Source organism: Otolemur garnettii, unplaced genomic scaffold (assembly GCF_000181295.1).
Source record: "Otolemur garnettii isolate 467f Iridium unplaced genomic scaffold, OtoGar3 scaffold00126, whole genome shotgun sequence".
NCBI lineage: Eukaryota > Metazoa > Chordata > Mammalia > Primates > Galagidae > Otolemur > Otolemur garnettii.
The window spans coordinates 2,498,875-2,516,165 of NW_003852521.1; the positions used below are offsets into that span (position 1 = coordinate 2,498,875).

Consider the following 17,291-nt stretch of genomic DNA (forward strand, 5'->3'; position numbering starts at 1 on the left):
GCCACCCCTTTATTCCCAGGGTTAAACGTACATGCAGGCTTGGGAAAGCCTCCGTTTTTAATCGTCCAGAGTTATAATTCAGTGGAATGTGGTGTAAAAATAATTAAACAGCGTAAATGTTTAGTTTTTAATAGTTACCTTTAAAAAAAAAACCAACTCAATTTGGGTGGCGCCTGTGGCTCAAAGGAGTAGGTTGCCGGCCCCATATATGGGAGATGGTGGGTTCAAACCTGGCCCCAGCCACGGAAATCCCAATTTTTCTGTTCCTACCCTCCCGATTTCTCAATCTATGATCCCCTCTGTCTAGCTATTATTTTAACTTTCAGCTTAACATCCTGATCAGCATATTTTAGAAATCTGACATTTTGATTTGTGGCTTTTTGTCGTATCAGCAGGCTTGTTTTCACATCCTCAGGATGTTTTCATTTCTCTTCTTTCATCGTTTTAAAAGATCCACCTCTAGAATGGTTGGTGTAAAAGCATCTTAAGATAACGTGTATATGGGTACCTTTTTCCTGTTTCCAAAATTAACTTTACCTTGAGATGTCACGTTCCAGTCTTGCTGTAGAAATTCCATCTCGTAAAATCATAGTCTCATAGTGAACCAAGGAGAAAAGAAACATTTTCTAAGAATAACTAATAACAGAGAAGTAGAAAGCATAAATGCCTGTCAGCAACCTTAGGAATTTAAGGAGAAAATTTAAGAAAAATCTGTCTCGTTTAATACAACTATGGTAGATGTCCCAGAAATGATAAGTGAAATGAATCAGTAATGACTCGTCATCAAAAGGATCTCAAAACAATTTTGTGAGTTAAGGTAGGTAGTTATCATCTTTCGTGGTAGCTATATAAATACAATATTATAATGGCATTATCAAATCACTTTTCTTATAAAAGCAGATGGCACCGTGTAGATGGTGTTGTTACTGCTGGTTTCATTTGCTCTTTGTGGGTCCAAGTTATAGTGAAAGTGACATACGGTTGCAGTGAGATGTAAGGAATAGAGTTATTCAGTTTTCTTTTGTTCCCTGTAGTGAACATTCTTTTTCTCTTTTAAAAAGGATCATTTTCACCTCAAAGTCAAATGATAGTGGTATTCTCTTTTGTTCTTGAAAAGATCAAAGATGGTATCTGTTTATCTGCACAAATTGGGGCCTGGCCATAAAGGTCGTTGGTATAAACACTTCACAGGGAAGAAGGTAAAAACCTGAAAATCTCTGTCCGTCTAACAAAGTTGGAAACGGCTTTTAAATGTCATGGCTGTCACTGGAATGCGTGTGTTTTAGGTGAAGGTGGCTGGTTGCCTGCATGGAGGAAGGGTTGTCAGGATTTTGCCTGGAGAGAATTTTCATTCATGCCTTCATTCTTTCATAGTATTTTCTCTCTCTCTCTCTTTCTCCGTTAGTGTGGGATAAATCAGTGTGTTTGTGTGTGGGCCTTTCCTCATTCTGAACATTTGTGGCTGCTGGAGTGTCACATGGTGCTAAGAGCCAGGGCTTCGAAGGGACTGTGGGACTCTGGCTTCCTCACTGTCCCTGACGGGATGTGTGATGCCGGCCAAGTTGTGTACGTTGTTTAGTCAGCTCGCTTATCTTTCAATTTGGGATGGTGCTTTTACTAAACTTTCGGGTTTGTGTTGAAGGTTAAATGTGATTATGAGGGTGAAGTATTTCCCACAATAGCTGCCATATTTTAAGTGCTTCATAAAACACTAGCTGCTATTTTTGTTGTACAGACCACAGGAATATCCTGGGGGGGGGGGATAATTCACATCTCCAACAGGATAGTTTCAGATTCAAATCAGGCAAGGATATTCTACCTCTTACAAACAGTAAATTACACGTCCGTGAGAGAAATGGTAAAGGGAAGGTGGATCCCATGTCCTTTGTGGAGTGTGTTGGTATAAAATGATATTCATGGAAAAGAGGAGATGCCAGTTACTCCTCTTAAACTTCATGCCTCTCCCTCTCTTTTTGAGACAGTTTCGCTCTCCAATGATGAGCAGGTTCAGCTAGAACAGAGGCAGCATCATTATAGCTCACAGCAACCTCAAACTCCTTGGCTTGAGTGATCCTCCTGCCTCTGCCTCCTGAGTCGCTGGGCTTGCAGGTGTGGGCTTCCTGGCCTGGCTAATTTTTCTATTTTTAGTAGAGACAGGGGTCTCACTTTTGCTCGGGCTGGTCTCTAACTCTGGACCTCAAGCAATCCTTCCACCTTGGCCTCTCTAGAATGCTAGGATTATAGGTGTGAGCCACTGCACCGACCATCATTTCTGAAATTTCTTTCTTCAGTTATTCCACTTGTGTAGTGTCCTGAGACTTGAAGCTTCTGGTTATGGCATGTGGATGACAGTCATTAAAAGGCAGAGGGGAGGCGGCCACTGAGGCCAACTCTCTCTCTTTTTATCACATTTAATGCCTGAGACTTGTGACATTTCCCGATTCACTGTGGCTTCTGATAACTGGTAGGTGTGTCAGTAATACATGGGCATGTCATCGTGTAGCGTGTGCACCAGTGAGTCATCGTCTTAGCAGGACAGCTCTGCAGGGAAGGTGCTATGTCTTGCCAAACCCAATTAAGGAAACCAGCCCAGGTTCTTCTTAGGAGCCAGGCAGCGATTTTGTAAGCTCTGCTCCTGTAAGCACTGTGGGAATAGCTATGGGAAGGGTGGTTACCTCTGTCCTTAGTCACCAGAGTTGCTTCCCTCAATTTCCAAATCACAGAAAGTTGCAAACCTCTCAAAGGACTTTTAGGTTCCCTGGGCAAAGGCGAGAAGGGTGATTCCCACGGGTGTCAAAGAGACACCATTACAGGTAGGAACCAGAGTCCCGTGAAATGTGCTTGGTGAAGAGCAGATGGGGATTACTGAGCCAGACTCAGACCTGATGAGTTTTGGGAAGTATGAAGTGTTAAATAAAGCTTCTAAGTTCCCTTGACTTGCCTTTCTGTAGAGGAAGGAGCCGTTTTTGTAAAGGCATCTTCGAGTGGAGGGAAACGTGTTTTTATGGTTCAGTCAGTGTGTGCCTCTTTCTAGAAAGGGCTTTCCGCCAGTGCTTAATGTAGAAAAAGTTCTACTAAAACTGGGAAAATCTGTATGAGCCAAAGAAGGTCCTGTCCAGTCCTCCAGAAGCTGGTGTAATTTCTTCTAGATAGGTTTCCAATTTACTACTTGTCTAATTTCTTTGGGGTTACGCAGTCCCTTTAAAGACATGTTTGTGAGACATCTCTGCCAGCCGCTCTCCCCACCTCCCCAGCATGTCAGCTTTAGAACTCTAGATAGTGGACTCATGTAAAGTATATGTTAGATGGTGTCAGTTTTCCAAACTCGTACACTAAATTTAAAGGTTGAAAAACTTCACAAAAACTCTTCCACAAGGAGAAGTTAAAAATCCAAGCTAATTGCTAGGTCTGCCTTCCGTGGGGTTGGCAAAGGTGATGAATCAAACTGAAACCCTCCAGGCCTGGGTGGCTGGTTCACAGTCTGTTTACAGCCTCCAGATGCGGGGCTGGCTGTTGGTGTTCTTGTGTGGTTAAATTTGCAGAGAGGCCTTGCCCAATTGAGATGCTAGCAATCGGTTTTATTTTCAAATGTTTACCCCATTTTATTTGGGCAGAGGGCATAGCGAGAACCCGTATTAGGTTTGATATGAGGGAGCCCAGGGGGATCCTTGCGCTGAAGAAATAGCAGATACTGGGCAAGGCTAAGATGCTACTTCTGTTTAAGTTTGGGAACTGGACGACAGCCTGGGGACTGGGGCATTTCTTGACTTGTACTGGGTGTCTAACAAGAGAGGACATTTTTCCTACGACTGTGGTGCCAGCACTATGATTTCTGTGTTTTTTTCCCCCCGTTGCTGACTATAATTTGAGCTTGATGATGATCTTAGATCATCCAGCTCACATACGTGTTCTTTTGTGTGAATAAATTACTCCATTTTATAGTTTAAGGACCTTGCGGCCCAGAGAATTACATAGCTGAGATGTAGTGGCAGAACCCAGGCTAGAACCTAATTCTCTAGACACTCAGTTTAGACTGTTTCCGATTGTACTTTGTTCTCAACCTTGCCCTACATGGCCCCTTCCCCCAAAGCCATAAAAATTGCGGCCTGTGGGTCCCACTCACGAGCAGTAGGATGGCATGTTCTAGCCTTCTTCCTGTTCTGTTCAGTTCCAATGAATAAGTTTATTCACCATCTGTGAGAGGTACTAGACTCAGGGTTTGGGGGATCCAGTGCCAAGGAGTGTTTAGTTCAGCAGGGAAGAGAGATGTAACACCGGGTGTGAGCTGATGCATTCAGCGAGGATGTATTTACAGGTCGAGGAGCTGTCCAGAGGAGCACACAGTGAAGTGTGTGTGTGTGTGTGTGTGTTTGAGACAGATGCTTGAAGATACCAGTTAGATGGAGAACTTCAAGGTGAAGAGTTTTAGGAAACTAATAAGACTCAGCCATTGGAATACCAGGGATGAAGTTGGCATACTGGCAACTTGTAGAAATCATTAGGTTGCATTCACATCATCAGTCTCTCCAGCCTGTTTGAAAATGGAAAGAGGTTGTTGAAAGTCCATCAGTGAACCTCTCTGTTCTCTTTCAGGTTAAAGAACGTTACATGTCTTTCAGGGTGGTGGCAGGTGCAGTGGTGTGGGGGTTGTGGCCAGGGTGGACTGTCAGGGGCTGGAGGCTCTGTGGCTTAGGTGTGATCAAGTTGGAAGGCTCAGGAAGAATGCCTTGGTCAGATTCAGAGATCTAAGGCAGCAGGCCCTGTCTGGAGCCTTCCTGCCCGTTGTCCGAGCTGCCGTTGGGGTGACGGCGTGGATGTGGCTTTGCATGTTCAGCTTCTGGAACCAGACACCACTGCCTTTCAGTTTTCAGGGCCTTGGAGGAAGCAGATAATGAATGAGAGGAAACAGCTGCTTCTAACGTGGCAGGCAGAAACGCATCCTCATGGAGCAGTTTGGTGATCACGAGAATATTAGTGGAAAATCCTTTCTGATTAAACATTCGGGAGCTGTGGAATGCGATTTGTTTTCATATATTCACCCCTCTTCCCATTGCCTTTCTGCTCCCCGCAGGTTTTATTTTCATTTGTCAAATAATACAGAAATGCTTTCATGTGAAAAATTTAAATACGATAACTCTAGAAAGGTTGGAAAAGAGAGTCCCCTCCTCACTAACCCCTTCTCCTTTCCTGGACGTGGGTGTCAGGGCCTTCCTGAACCTTTGCTAGACATTTGCATGCGTGCTTACAGGAAGGTGTTGGGGACCACCTGCGTCAGTAGGGGTGGACGGTGGATTTAGGGTATTTGTGGCAGTCTGGCTTGCACCTGGTTACATATCTTGGGCCATTCTGACAAGGGAAAGCTGATCTCTTGCCCTGAGAGTTTTATTACTATGATACCTTGTACTTAGAATGAATATTCAATCTTTTTAATCCTAGGATCATACTATTGAAGTGAGAGTATGGGACTTGAATTTTTCTCCAGTGCTTGTCTTGTAATTTTACAAAGCCTATTTAAGAGAAAGTATATGCCAGCTACCCATTTAAGAGCAGTTGTCCGATTTTTGACCCAAAAGGCAAAGTAATTTCTTTGAATTTTGGTGCTGAGACGTGGGACCCAGAAGACAGATCCTTGTTTTGTTACAGCCATGGGCTGATGACATCATGGGAAGCATTTGATGACAAATTGCTAAAATTGTATTGTACATTTGAACTTGCCACACCCCAGCAGACCTACTGGCTAGACTTGGCGTTTTGGTTACTCCCTGAAATGCACTAGCAATTGTCCCAGGAGCAGCAATTGCTGTTGGAATGCTGTCATCATGACCTCAGTGCATGTTGTTTAGACAGGCAGGGAAGGTGCCATCTTGGCTTGAGAATGTGCCAGCCACCTGCTGTCATTCATCTCCAGCGCTCTGAAGGTGCCCAGAACCTGGTCTCCAAGTCTTCTTTAAAAATAACAAAACACAGACGTGCATAAAAGCTGCAGCCTAGGAGGGGGATGCTTTAAGATGCCAGTTTAATGCTTCTCCTATCCACTTAGGAGGCACGGACTAATTTGATCACATAGAGAACAAGCAGGGAGACAGCTTTGTTTCCCTATGTCCATCCTGCTCGCGAGACTCTGCTGCACTCAGGAGGCACACTCTAGGACAAGGGGTTGGGGTCACTGTAGGGAGATGGCAGAGCCAGCCTGGCGCAGGGTGGGAAACACCGTGTTGAATATGACCTGGAACATTTAGCCCTCCTGAGCTTTGCTTTTCACATCTGCAAAATGAGCCTCATGGTCTCACACCACATAGTGGTTATGAGCATTAATGAGACACCAGAGTGAGTGCCCAGCTCACATTCTAGAGTACAGAAAGCCTCAGGAAAGGGACTTGTTATTTTAAAAGTTTTCTTTTATATTCCTTTATCATGACATGAGACAGCCCCAGCGCCAGACGTCTGGGGCTGGGCTCTCAACACTGTTTGCTGTGGCTAACTTTCCCTTGCTGACGGCCAGTTAGGAGTAAGTTTACTTCCCCCCAAATTACCCTTCTGGAATTGCAGGCACTCCTCCCCCACAATGACCGCTGCAGTACAGTAAACCCAGGATCTGGTCAAGGGCAGAACTGACCTGAACCACAGTATACAGGAGTCTGGGGGGCTGAGGGAAACCAACAGTGTATGGTTGCAGTAAGTTTCAAGTATAAAATCTCAAATTACTTTGGAACAAATTTTAAATGTTAAGGTCTCTACCCAGGTGCTTCCTCTTGAACAGAAAAAGTAAAATCCATGTAAAGGGATTTCCATGTTTTAAAAAGTCATTTTGAAGTATGTAAACAGAAACATCTCCCAAGCGGGCCAGCCATCGTTGGGTTCCGTGTGGTACATTCTCGGCGTGAATTGTAGTAGTGGGGGGCTCGATTTGGGTGGTGATCATTGTCAGCCCCTGGTTGACTCATGCATTCCTAACTGTCGCTGTGAGATCTGTGTTAATGTGAAATATGGAAACGATTTTTTCCCCTCCTCTTCTTTTGGGCTTGAGTTGGGACGCAGAGCAGCCGAGTTCCTTTTCTTTGTTATTTTTAGGGGGTCTTTGGGTTCAGGGCTCTGGTTTAGGCTTGAGCAGGGCCAGCTGGCGGCGTGGCTCCGGCTGGCCTTGGTGAGGTCTGGCTCACGTTTCTGCAGTGAGAACCTGACTCTGTCTGAATCCGGCCCGCTTGCTCAGAAACGGGAGCCTCTTTCTTCTCCAACTTTCATTTGCCCCACATTTTTGAAAACAGAATGGAAATTCAAATAAAAGGAATCTGCGCTGAAAGAAGAATGTTTTACTGGGATCTGTCTTCTTTCTGGGGACATACGGGTCTTGGCCTCTGCTCCTGTTTGGGGGACCCTCAGGACCTGGAGATGTAGGTTGGGGTGTTAAGAGGCCCAGGGTTTAGCTGCCGGAAAAGCAAAGCCAGAAAGAAGTGTGTGTTCCTCCCTCCCTTTGAAACAATGTATCCTCCAAAAAAGAAAGTTTTAATATGTAGGAGGATACAGGAAGTTTGTTTGTGAAAACAATCCCTAGCTATAAAGGAGAGTGTAAGTCGCTTTCATTGTGCCCAGCGGGCCATTCCCGTTACACCTTCAGCCGTCCTCTTGGTGTCTGGGCAGATAGAATTTCTTCTTTCTCAGAATGTTTTTCCAACCGCAGAGTTATAGCTGCTTCCCGTGCGGTGATACATGGCTAGGTGTCAAGATAATTTTATAGGGAAGACCCCGAAAGAACTTTTAAAACCTGCAGCTTTCAGAGGGAAAAGAAAAGAGTTATTTTTACAAAGGGAGTTTTAAACAAAAGAGCATTTATGAGTTTGTGCTTTCTTCCTGGACAGATCTTTTCAAAGATGGTATTGCAAAAAGGTGATACGCATTTTGTTTCATTAACTGAGTCCCTCAAGAGGCAGCAGCCTTGAAGGACCGGGTGCTACAGCTGAGTGTCACTTTGCTAGGGAGTCAGACATAGGAATCACCAGTACATAGTGTCGTGTGTTAGAAGGGAGACGTGCAGTGTCCTGCCGGGGAGGAAGCTGGTGTGTGCTTGGTGTCCAGAGAGGGCTTCCTAAGGGGTGGGACGCTTCAGAGGGGTCAGTGGCATTGCAGGTAGAGGATCAGGTGCAAATTCATGAAAGTGTGAAGCAGCGAGGGATGGTAGGTGAGAGATGCTAACTCCTGAGGCCGGAGTGCAGGATGCCACGGGAGGAGAGAAAGGAGTGGAGCTTGGCCAGCAAGCCTGCAGCCCGTGTTGAGAGGCCTGTGCCTGTCCCGTGGTCCAGTCATTTCCTTCAAGGCTGCATTCCCCTTCCTTGAGAGGCCCTCTTGGACTGTGACCCCACCACGTCCTCTGTCTGTTTTCGCCTTCTCCCCAGCACTGACCACCTGGCCTGTGCTGTGCTTGTGACCTGTCTTCCACCGTTGGGACATTCTTCTGTCAAAACTAGACTAGTGCCTGCGCTGAGTGATGTGAGCAAGTTTGGATTCATCTTTGGAGCGAATGGTTGGAGAACCAACAACGGGTCCAAATTGGAGTCACACGAGCGTGGTCTCGTGTTAGGAAGAGTGGTGAGGGTGACAGAAGAGCTGCTGTCAAGCTTTAGGCAGAGACGGAAGTGTCTGATTGAGGCTGTCCTTTGGGCCCCCTTGGGTGGGTCCAGGATTTGCCGACCTGGTTATTCCTCCATATCTAGTACTAGTAGTAGTCTATGAGTGGTATTTTTAAACTGTACTAAAAATTACAGAGAAGCTCGGAGAATTTTTTTTCCCCACTGTGCAAAACTAATAGCTTCCCAGGTATTTCAAAGAAGTCTTGATGTTATAAACATTTTTGATAGTTCAGTGATTGAAAAATGTTAAGGAATAGTCTTTCTTTGAAATACATTGAATGGGTTGAAATAAAGTAAGTTCTTCAGGTGAAAATGGGTCTTGTGAGGCTTTTAATTTGGCTTCAAGACAGCTCACTTCATAAGCTGGACCTTATAATGGTCTTGTTTGCAAAGTTAAAAAAGATAAAGTGTGTACTTCTTCTGAGAGAATTGATGTGATCTCTCCTTCTGTCTCCTGGTCTGGAAGGAATTAACTGTTCCCTATGTGTGAATTTTCCTGATAACTGAACCTCATCACTTTAGGACCTGGATAATTTTTATTTTCCCCTTTGATTTTGGATAGAAATTTTCCTAAAATAAAATTTTGAACATTTTGTGCTCACACAGTGCATTTAACAATTTCTTTTTCCCTTGTTTATGGAAGAAAGAATGAATTACTCGCAATTGCTGAAGGGTGTGATTCCTGACACTCGTGTGACTGCTGAGTGACCCCAGCGTGGTGCCACATTCTCTAAGCTACTCACCTTGTTTTTAGGTAGCTGACGCTCCTGGCAGCATGCCCACCTGGGCCCATTTCACATTTACCCAATTTGTATCTCTTGGAAGGCTGGAAAAGAAAATAACTTATTTGCTTTCAAAAATGGGAATAAATAGGCTTTGGGTTGAGGTTCTGAGAAGTCGGGTGTTAAGAGGATGTAGTTACTGCATTGTTTTTATATTTTTAACATATCAAAGAAAGACTCATATTTTTTGTCTAACATCAAACCATTCATATCTGAAAAGAAAAAGACTGGGGTATCATTACTTCTGCTGCTGATGGTGTTGAGTTTGCAGAGTAAAAAGAAAATCTCCCCAAGCCAGCTTCTTTTTTTTTTAATTTCTGATCAATATGATGTTACAAATGATGAGGTTATAATGTTTGCGTCTGTTAGGTAAAGCCCCTGTTGTAGTTGTGCTCCTCTCCCAGGGGGGTGCTATGTACCCTTACATTGTGCCCATTACGTGAGAGCACACCCATCCCCCCTCTCCCCCCTCCAACTTGAATTAAGTTGAGTTTTTCTTCTGTGTAGGCGTGTGTTAGTTTGTCTACTGGCTGCATGTTCATATTCAGTACATTGGATACGTGCTTTTCCATTCTTGGACTTTACTAAGAGGACTGTTCTCCAGCTCCATCCAGGCCGCTTTATTCTTACTTTTGCCTAGAGGGCTCTTCTTACCCTCTGGTTCAGAGGTGTGCAAGGTGAAGTCCGCAGGTGTTCCTGTGCTGTAAGCGGTCTTTTGAAAATTATCTGTGACAATGATGATGATTTGTTGGTCTTCTACCCCACATAAAAGCACTGTAAACAACATAAGGAAATGACTTCTTTCTAGAAAGTTAAATTCTAGTTTGGAAGAGGAAGGAGTGGAGGAGAGATTACTGTCGTATCCGGCATGCATCAGGGGCGGCAGGGCAGCCCAGCCCAAGGATGTCCACGGGTGAACAAGAGTCTTCCCCAGAAGGCTGACGTCTGACTGCAGACTGACTTGGATGGAGCTGAGAGGAAGGAAGAGGCCTCAGAGAAAGGCACATCAGCAGAATCAGGCCTGTCCATCAGCAGGGTGGCACCTGGTGTCCTGGCCAGATCGCCATGCCTGAGTGGAGGCTGGTCTGTACATGCTGGGTGGGCAGAGGCTGCAGGAGTCGGGGGAGGTGACCACATCCACTTGGAGAGGGTGGCTTGCAAACTTCATGGATGGGGGAGATTTATCGCTGGATCTTGTCTAAGGAGTGCAGTGCTGGTTTGGAGAAGGGAAAGGAGGGCTGGCTAAGAGGAGAGTGGTGGCCAGGAGCAGTGGGGTAGAAAGGGCCAGGCGTGCTGTAACTCTTGAGTGCTGCTTCTCGGGAGAGTTTGTGCCGTCCCAGGCTTCTCTGTCTGAGTCTCCCAGGGGAGACAGTGGGTTCTGGAGTTGCATAAAGCTGGACCTCAAGACCAGTACTACTGCTTTCTAACTCTGTCCTCTCCGTCAATTTCCTCCTGTGTGAGAGGGATATAGTAAGGCTGATCCTGTGGACTCTTCAGAAGAATAAACGAGGCTGATTAATCAACTACTGTGTAAACATTGTAAATGGTCTGTAAATGGCAATTTCCTTGGCCAGCCCTTCCTCAGGGCCCTCTCTGGAGCCTTCTGAGGCCCACAGCCCTGCCTGCTTTTGGAGTCAGCTCCGCAGGCCGAGAGGAGACACATTACTTCATCCTCTCCCTGCACTTCCCCCCGCCCTGTAATGTGGCCGTGTTCTGTCTGGTGTGGAGTTTGAATAACTCAGCTGTCTGGAAGATACACCAGAAGAAAAGGGGGCTTCTGTTGTGGGGGAGTCCCTGGATTGAGGGCAGTCCACAGGAAACACTGAGGCTTGTAGCATTGAGTAAATTGCTCAAAGTTGCTCAGCTAATAAACGATCAAACAGGCCCCAGCATCTAGTTCTTCTTGCATCGCAGAGGTTAGACTAGTGCCAGAGAGCATGTGAAAGGTGAAATAATAGGCCTGAAAGAATGGACAGCAGCCCTGCACCCTGCTGCCTTTTTGAAAGGTCCTCTCAGTGGCAGATCTAAACATGCCCAGGCCTTATCAGCCTTACACAATGAATAACATGTTGACATCCTCTGAACTCATCCATTCAACAAATAATTCTTGAATGGCTTCTCTGTCCCAGGAACTGTCTTAGCTGTTGGGGATAGTATGGTGACCAGAATGTGGCTGGTGTTTGAGGTCTTGGGAAGTGACACCAGCCATGCAGGTAGGAGATGATCCATATAGTGATAAGTGCTGTGAGGGGCAAGGAAAGGGGAGGGCCAAGGAAATATTTCCAGTGAAAAGGATGTCAGCGTTGAGATCTACAGCTGAGTAGTACCCAGGTAAAGATGCAGTAGAATCCCTTCAAATTTAATAATCACTCTTTCTCTTTTAATGTAATATACTATTTAATATTTTATTAAGCTTGGATGGTGACAGATGATAATTAGTCTTAAAATCTGGAGGCATCCAAATATGCTGTCCCTGGCTGTTTTTATCTAAGTCATGTATAAACAGTACGTTTGCCGGACTAGGTGCGGAGGTGAGTCGTATGTAAGCCAGTGCATTGTGTCTGCCTTGCATTCGGGGCCAGTTCTGTCAGTAAAGCCCATACAGGCACTTTGTCACACTCTGGGTGGTTGTCTGGGCTTGCCTGTCCAGGGCAGGTGTTCTTTATTTTAATTTATATTACGTATATTTGCCCTGAAAGTTGTTTTTGTTGAAACTTGAAAATCCAGGTGCCTGCAGGATGGGCAGACTTATTGGAAATTTGCTGAACAAAGTTTGTTAACAGCCAAGTGTAGTGGGCTGCATAGAGAGCTGTCCATCAAAACCTCCAGTGCAGTTAATCAGTATGGTACTCATTTTCATTTGTTTTGTTTTGTTTTACTTTTTTGTCTTTTTTTGACACAGTGTCTCACTCTGTTGCCCCAGCTAGAGTACTTTGGCATCATGATAGCTCACAGCAGCCCTGAACTTCTAGGCTCAGGCCATCCACCTGCCTCAGCCTCCTGAGTAGCTGGGACTATAGGTGCCCACCACCAGGCCTGCTAATTTTTCCATTTTTAGCAGAGATGGGGTCTTGCTCTTCCTCAGGCTGGTCTCTAACTCCCAGGCTTAAGTGATCCTCCTGCCTTGACCTTCCAAAATGCTGAGATTACAGGAGCGAGCTGTCATCCCCAGCCTTTGGAACTCATTTTCTGACCTTGTCCGTCACAATTGGTATTTCCTGAAACACGATGGCGGGGTTTCCCAGCGTGAGGAGCCTGTGATGGTGGCGAAATAACATCAGAAGGACCGTGGATGTGGCAGTGACTCACGGCCTCACTCAGTATTAGCGCCTTTCTGTTCAGTCTGTCTGATGAGACCCGAGAAGAATGGGTTTGTGGCTACCATCCTTCAGCACCTGTCATCTGTGAATTTTCTTTTTAACATGAAGAAGTGGGGGAGACAACTGCGTGTAGCTAACTTCCCTTTCTTCCTGTGATATTAATGATACCTCTGTTTATGGAATAGCATGAATTCGTAGCAGTGACTTAAGATTCCTTAAAATTTTAATTTATTTTTAATAACTAAGGAAATAGTAGTAGAAATGATACTCCAATTTGGCAAAATCATGATAGTGCTTGAGTGACTGAAGCTGGGGAGCACTGCCTGGGCGTAATGTGGATTCTTTTTCCTCTGGCTCTCGGGTATTTAATCCTTGTTTCTGAGGACCTGTTTAAAATTTAGATTTTAAAATCTGATAACACAATACTATATTTACTACTTCACACCCACTAGTTTGGCTGTAATAAAAAAGATGGCCAATAGTGAATGTTGGCGAATTTGTGGAGAAATTGGAACCTTCCTAAGTTGCTGGCAGGAGTGTGACATGGTACAGGTCTTTTGGAAAATGATTTGGCACTTTCTTAACAAGTAAAATAGAGTGACCACCTGACCCAGTAATTCCTTTGCTAGGTAAATACCCAAGAGAATTGAAAACATATATTCTCATAATAACTGGTACATGAATGATCATAGCACTATTTCATAATACCTGAAAGGTAAAAACAACCCAAGTGCCTATCAAAGTGTTTTTAACGTTTTCTGTGTCACAGCACACTTGAAGCTATAGTTAAACTTCTATGGCTCACTTATGTTGACCAAAAAAGAGAGAGAGAGAAACAAGAATATACCTACTGTGCTTTGAACCACTTTCAAAAATAATAATTTAATAAATGATCTTTAAAAATTTTTGTGGCACAAGCAACATCCTTTCACAGCACACCAGTGTGTCACAGCACCCAGGTTGAAAATCACTGGCCTATCAGCTGATTTAATGGATAGAAAACGTGGTCGTCTATACAGTGGAAGATTAGCCACGGAAGGATGTGCTGCAATGTGGGTGAACCGTGAACATACTGCAGGTGAAAAAGCCACATCCCTAGGGGTCTATGTATATGAAATGTTCAGAAATGTTCATGTAAGGATGCAGGAAAAGGAATAAGGAATGACAGCTAATGGGTGTTTCTTTTGGGGAGTGATGGAAATGTTGTCCAATTATAGTTAATCTTCCAACAACGTGGGTTTGAACTTTGTGGGTCCATATGATTAATTTTTGTCAATAAACGTGTTGGAAAGTTTTGGGAGGATTTGTGACAATTTGGCAAAACTCAAATGACGAACCCTGCAGTCTGGAATATTGAAAAAAAATGTGGTGCAAGGTGGTTAAAGATGGGAAAGTTCACTCTTGCCAGCTTAACTCACTCATTAAAGGATTTATTGTAATGAACCTTTTCATCGATGCCACTGAAAGTATCAATTCAAATTGTCTTTAGGAAGCACCGACTGACACATTTCCTCTCGTTAGTTTAAACCTGAGAAACTGAAGTTTAGGAAGAGCTGACAGAGCTGTCCCCAGGCACACAGGAGATTCAGATGTCCCGCTGGCCTTTGATCCGGTTCCCTGACTCTGCGTCCACTCTGTTCTCATTTTTCCACCATGCCCCCCTGTTGTCTTGGTATATGTGGGTGTGTTCATTCTTCATTCATTCAGTGGTTACTTACTGAGTACCTCTTATGAGCAAGAATCTATTCTAGAAACTGGAGATACTGCTGATAACAGGACAAGATCCCTGACTGTGGTAGACACTTTGGAGGGAGGTGACATACAGGAAGCCATCAGACTAAAAAACCAGGTAATTTCTAAAAGTGATGTCTTCAGGAGAAAAAATTTTAAAAGGCGGTCTGATAGAAATGACCATGATACATGGGAGGACTTTTTTTGGTTGGAAGGTCATGGAGTGTGTGTATAAAATATGCATGTACAGGATTTATAGCAGGTTTAAGGAATGATCTTTAAAAATCATTAATAAATGGTATGTAAATAAATGGTATAAGATAAATTTAAAATAAAATACTTGCTTTTTTTTTTTGAGACAGGGTCTCACTATGTCACCCTCCATGCTGTGCCGTCATAGCTCACAGCAACCTCAAATTCTTGGGCTTAAGTGATTCTCTTGCCTCAGCCTTATAAGTAGCTGGGATTAACAGGTGCCCATCACCTGGCTGTTTTTTTTTTTTTTTTTTTTTTTTTGTGATTGTCATTGTTGTTTGGCAGGTCTGGGCTGGGTTTGAACCCGCCACCCTCGGTATACTCACTGAGCCACAGGCACTGCCCAAAACTTCCTTTTTCAATAGGAGTCTGCCACTTCAGATGTGTGTCTCTTCTATCAAGGCACAAGCCTTGTACAGAATCACTTCAGGGGGTTACTTCTTAGCAATATGATCTATGCCTTTTGCTTGGGTGACTAAGCAGTTGTGATGACCGTGCACAGAGGATGGTGTCTGCAGTTGTTGACCCTCTTCAGGACCACCTGTTGACTGCGTATATCATGGGACTTCCTCGAGGGAATGGTAAACCCTACACAGGCCAATGTTCCATAGGAGCATTCAGTTGACAGTGTTTTTCCTGGGTAAATACAGTAGGAACTTGGAAAGTTGACCATCCAAGGGACTGGAACAAACTGGTTAACACATGACGGTGGTCAACATAAGGAGCTGGGCCTACTGTACTGATATGTACATGCGGTGCATGTCTGGTCCATGAAAATTAGGTCAACGTAAGGAGGTGGGCAGTGCAGGGAGGTGGTCAACTAGGGAGGTTCTGCTGTGTATCTAAATAAATACCAGTTGGCTCAGGGGGAATGAACTCTTTAGGGGAAGATGTCATTTCTTTCTAGGACTCTCAAGCAGAAAACTTCTGTACTATTGGTAGGGCCAGGCCTCTTCAAAATAAGAAGCAGGAAATGAAGGATGGAGGGCTTTAGGCCAAGTATCTGTGAGTTCCGGGCGTGTTTGGGGAGGATGGGGTCGGTGGAGCCTTGGGAAAGGTTTCAGTCCTGTTGTTTCACTTAATAAGGACGGTCTTGGGAATGACTGTCGGGGTTACTTGGGGGCTCTAAATGGAAGCGGAGTAGCCATCTACCCTGTGTTTCCTCTTCCCAAAAGTCCCCCCTCTGCTGCCGCCCGCATGCCTCTGCTGTTTGTTTTCTCATTGCTTAACTCTTTTTCTTGGAGCTGATCTCCTACATTTTCTTCTCTATCTTAAAACACACACACACACACAAATAACAGTGGAGGAGAATAGCTCTGTAGGTCTTTCTTGGCTCACCCCATCCTCTTCCAAATTTTCTTTCAGAGGTTGCCCAATTGTGTCCTTCAGGGCCCAGCCTGGATCCTACACTCTGTGCAGTGAGCCCTCAAATTTTGCAGTATTTCCAAAATTTTGTATTGTTGTTCATGCTCGTGCATGTTTCTGTGGGGTAGGTGCTGCGCTTTCTTTTTGTTTACGCGTGAGACACAAGTCAGAACATGAGCTGAGCGAGCTGGCCTTGCCCTGTTGAGGAGGCCCTGAGGGTGCATGGGGAGGTGGTGACCTGTGCTGACAACCACTTGACATTTTCTCCTTGCTGTAGTATTGTCTGACTCTGCTTTTGTCTTTGAGATGCTGTTAATAATAGTGTTCAAAGAAACTTGAAGTGTACAGCCTCATATGCTATATTTTTATTGGATACCAGAAAGGAATGACTTACTTTTTTTGTATAAAGTTTTTGAAAGGCTCAGTAGGTAACACCTATAATCCTAGCGCTTTGGGAGGCCAAAGCAGGTGAATCACTTGAGGCCAGAAGTTCAAGATCAGCCTGAGCCATGTAGTGAGACTTGGTCTCTACAAAAAATAAAAAAAAAATTAGCTGAGCATGGTGGCCTATCCCTGCAGTTCCAGCTACTTCGGAGGCTGAAACAGGAACTTGAAGCCAGGAGTTTGAGGTTGCAGTGAGCTGTGATCGTGCCACTGCACTCTAGCCTGGGCACAGGGTGAGACTCTGTCTCTCCCCAGAAGTTTTTTTTTGGAAAAAATTGACTTGGGAACTATAGGTAGAGAGTTTGTGAATTCCATACTGTGAAATCCCTTAGAAACTGTCAATGTCATGTGGTTTGTCCCTACCCTTTCAGGTCACTCACCCCTGGCTTGAAGAGCAAGTTTTTGTTGCCACATTCAAGTGTGCAAGAGCTAGAAAAGAATTCTCTCCAGATTTCCTGGAAAAATGTAGAGTCCCCTCACCTGTATTTTACAGAGTTCTTTAGAAACTTGGGCTACCTAACTGATGCAAGCTGACTTTGGGGAATGTCTCTCCGTAAAAAGTATTTTCTTGTCTGACCCATCTGAGCGGGAAAGCCATCTGTATTTACATAGCCATTAAAATTTCTGATGGCAGTCAGAGACAGTAAGCTAAGTCAGCTTAAATGATGTGTATAATTTCCTGTTATGTAAAACTGTTCTTTCCTGAGATCAGCTAAAGGGATGTCTGTGAACATTCTGTATTGCAGGGGGCATCTGGCGGTAAGCAGTGG

At 44.6% G+C, this 17,291-nt stretch overlaps 1 protein-coding gene across 2 annotated transcripts in view; it reads left to right on the forward strand.

Annotated features, from left to right (window-relative positions):
* CNKSR3 (CNKSR family member 3) overlaps positions 1–17,291 on the forward strand; it is a 90,921-nt gene that overhangs the window by 19,899 nt on the left and 53,731 nt on the right. The window contains exon 1 of one of the 2 annotated variants that reach the window (XM_012810118.2): positions 13,669–13,804. The exons of the other annotated variant lie outside the window; for it this stretch is intronic. Coding sequence (XP_012665572.2) covers positions 13,717–13,804 — 88 coding nt within the window. The 5' untranslated portion in view covers positions 13,669–13,716. Of the gene's footprint in view, positions 1–13,668; positions 13,805–17,291 lie in introns of those variants that run through there. 2 annotated transcript variants of the gene reach the window in all.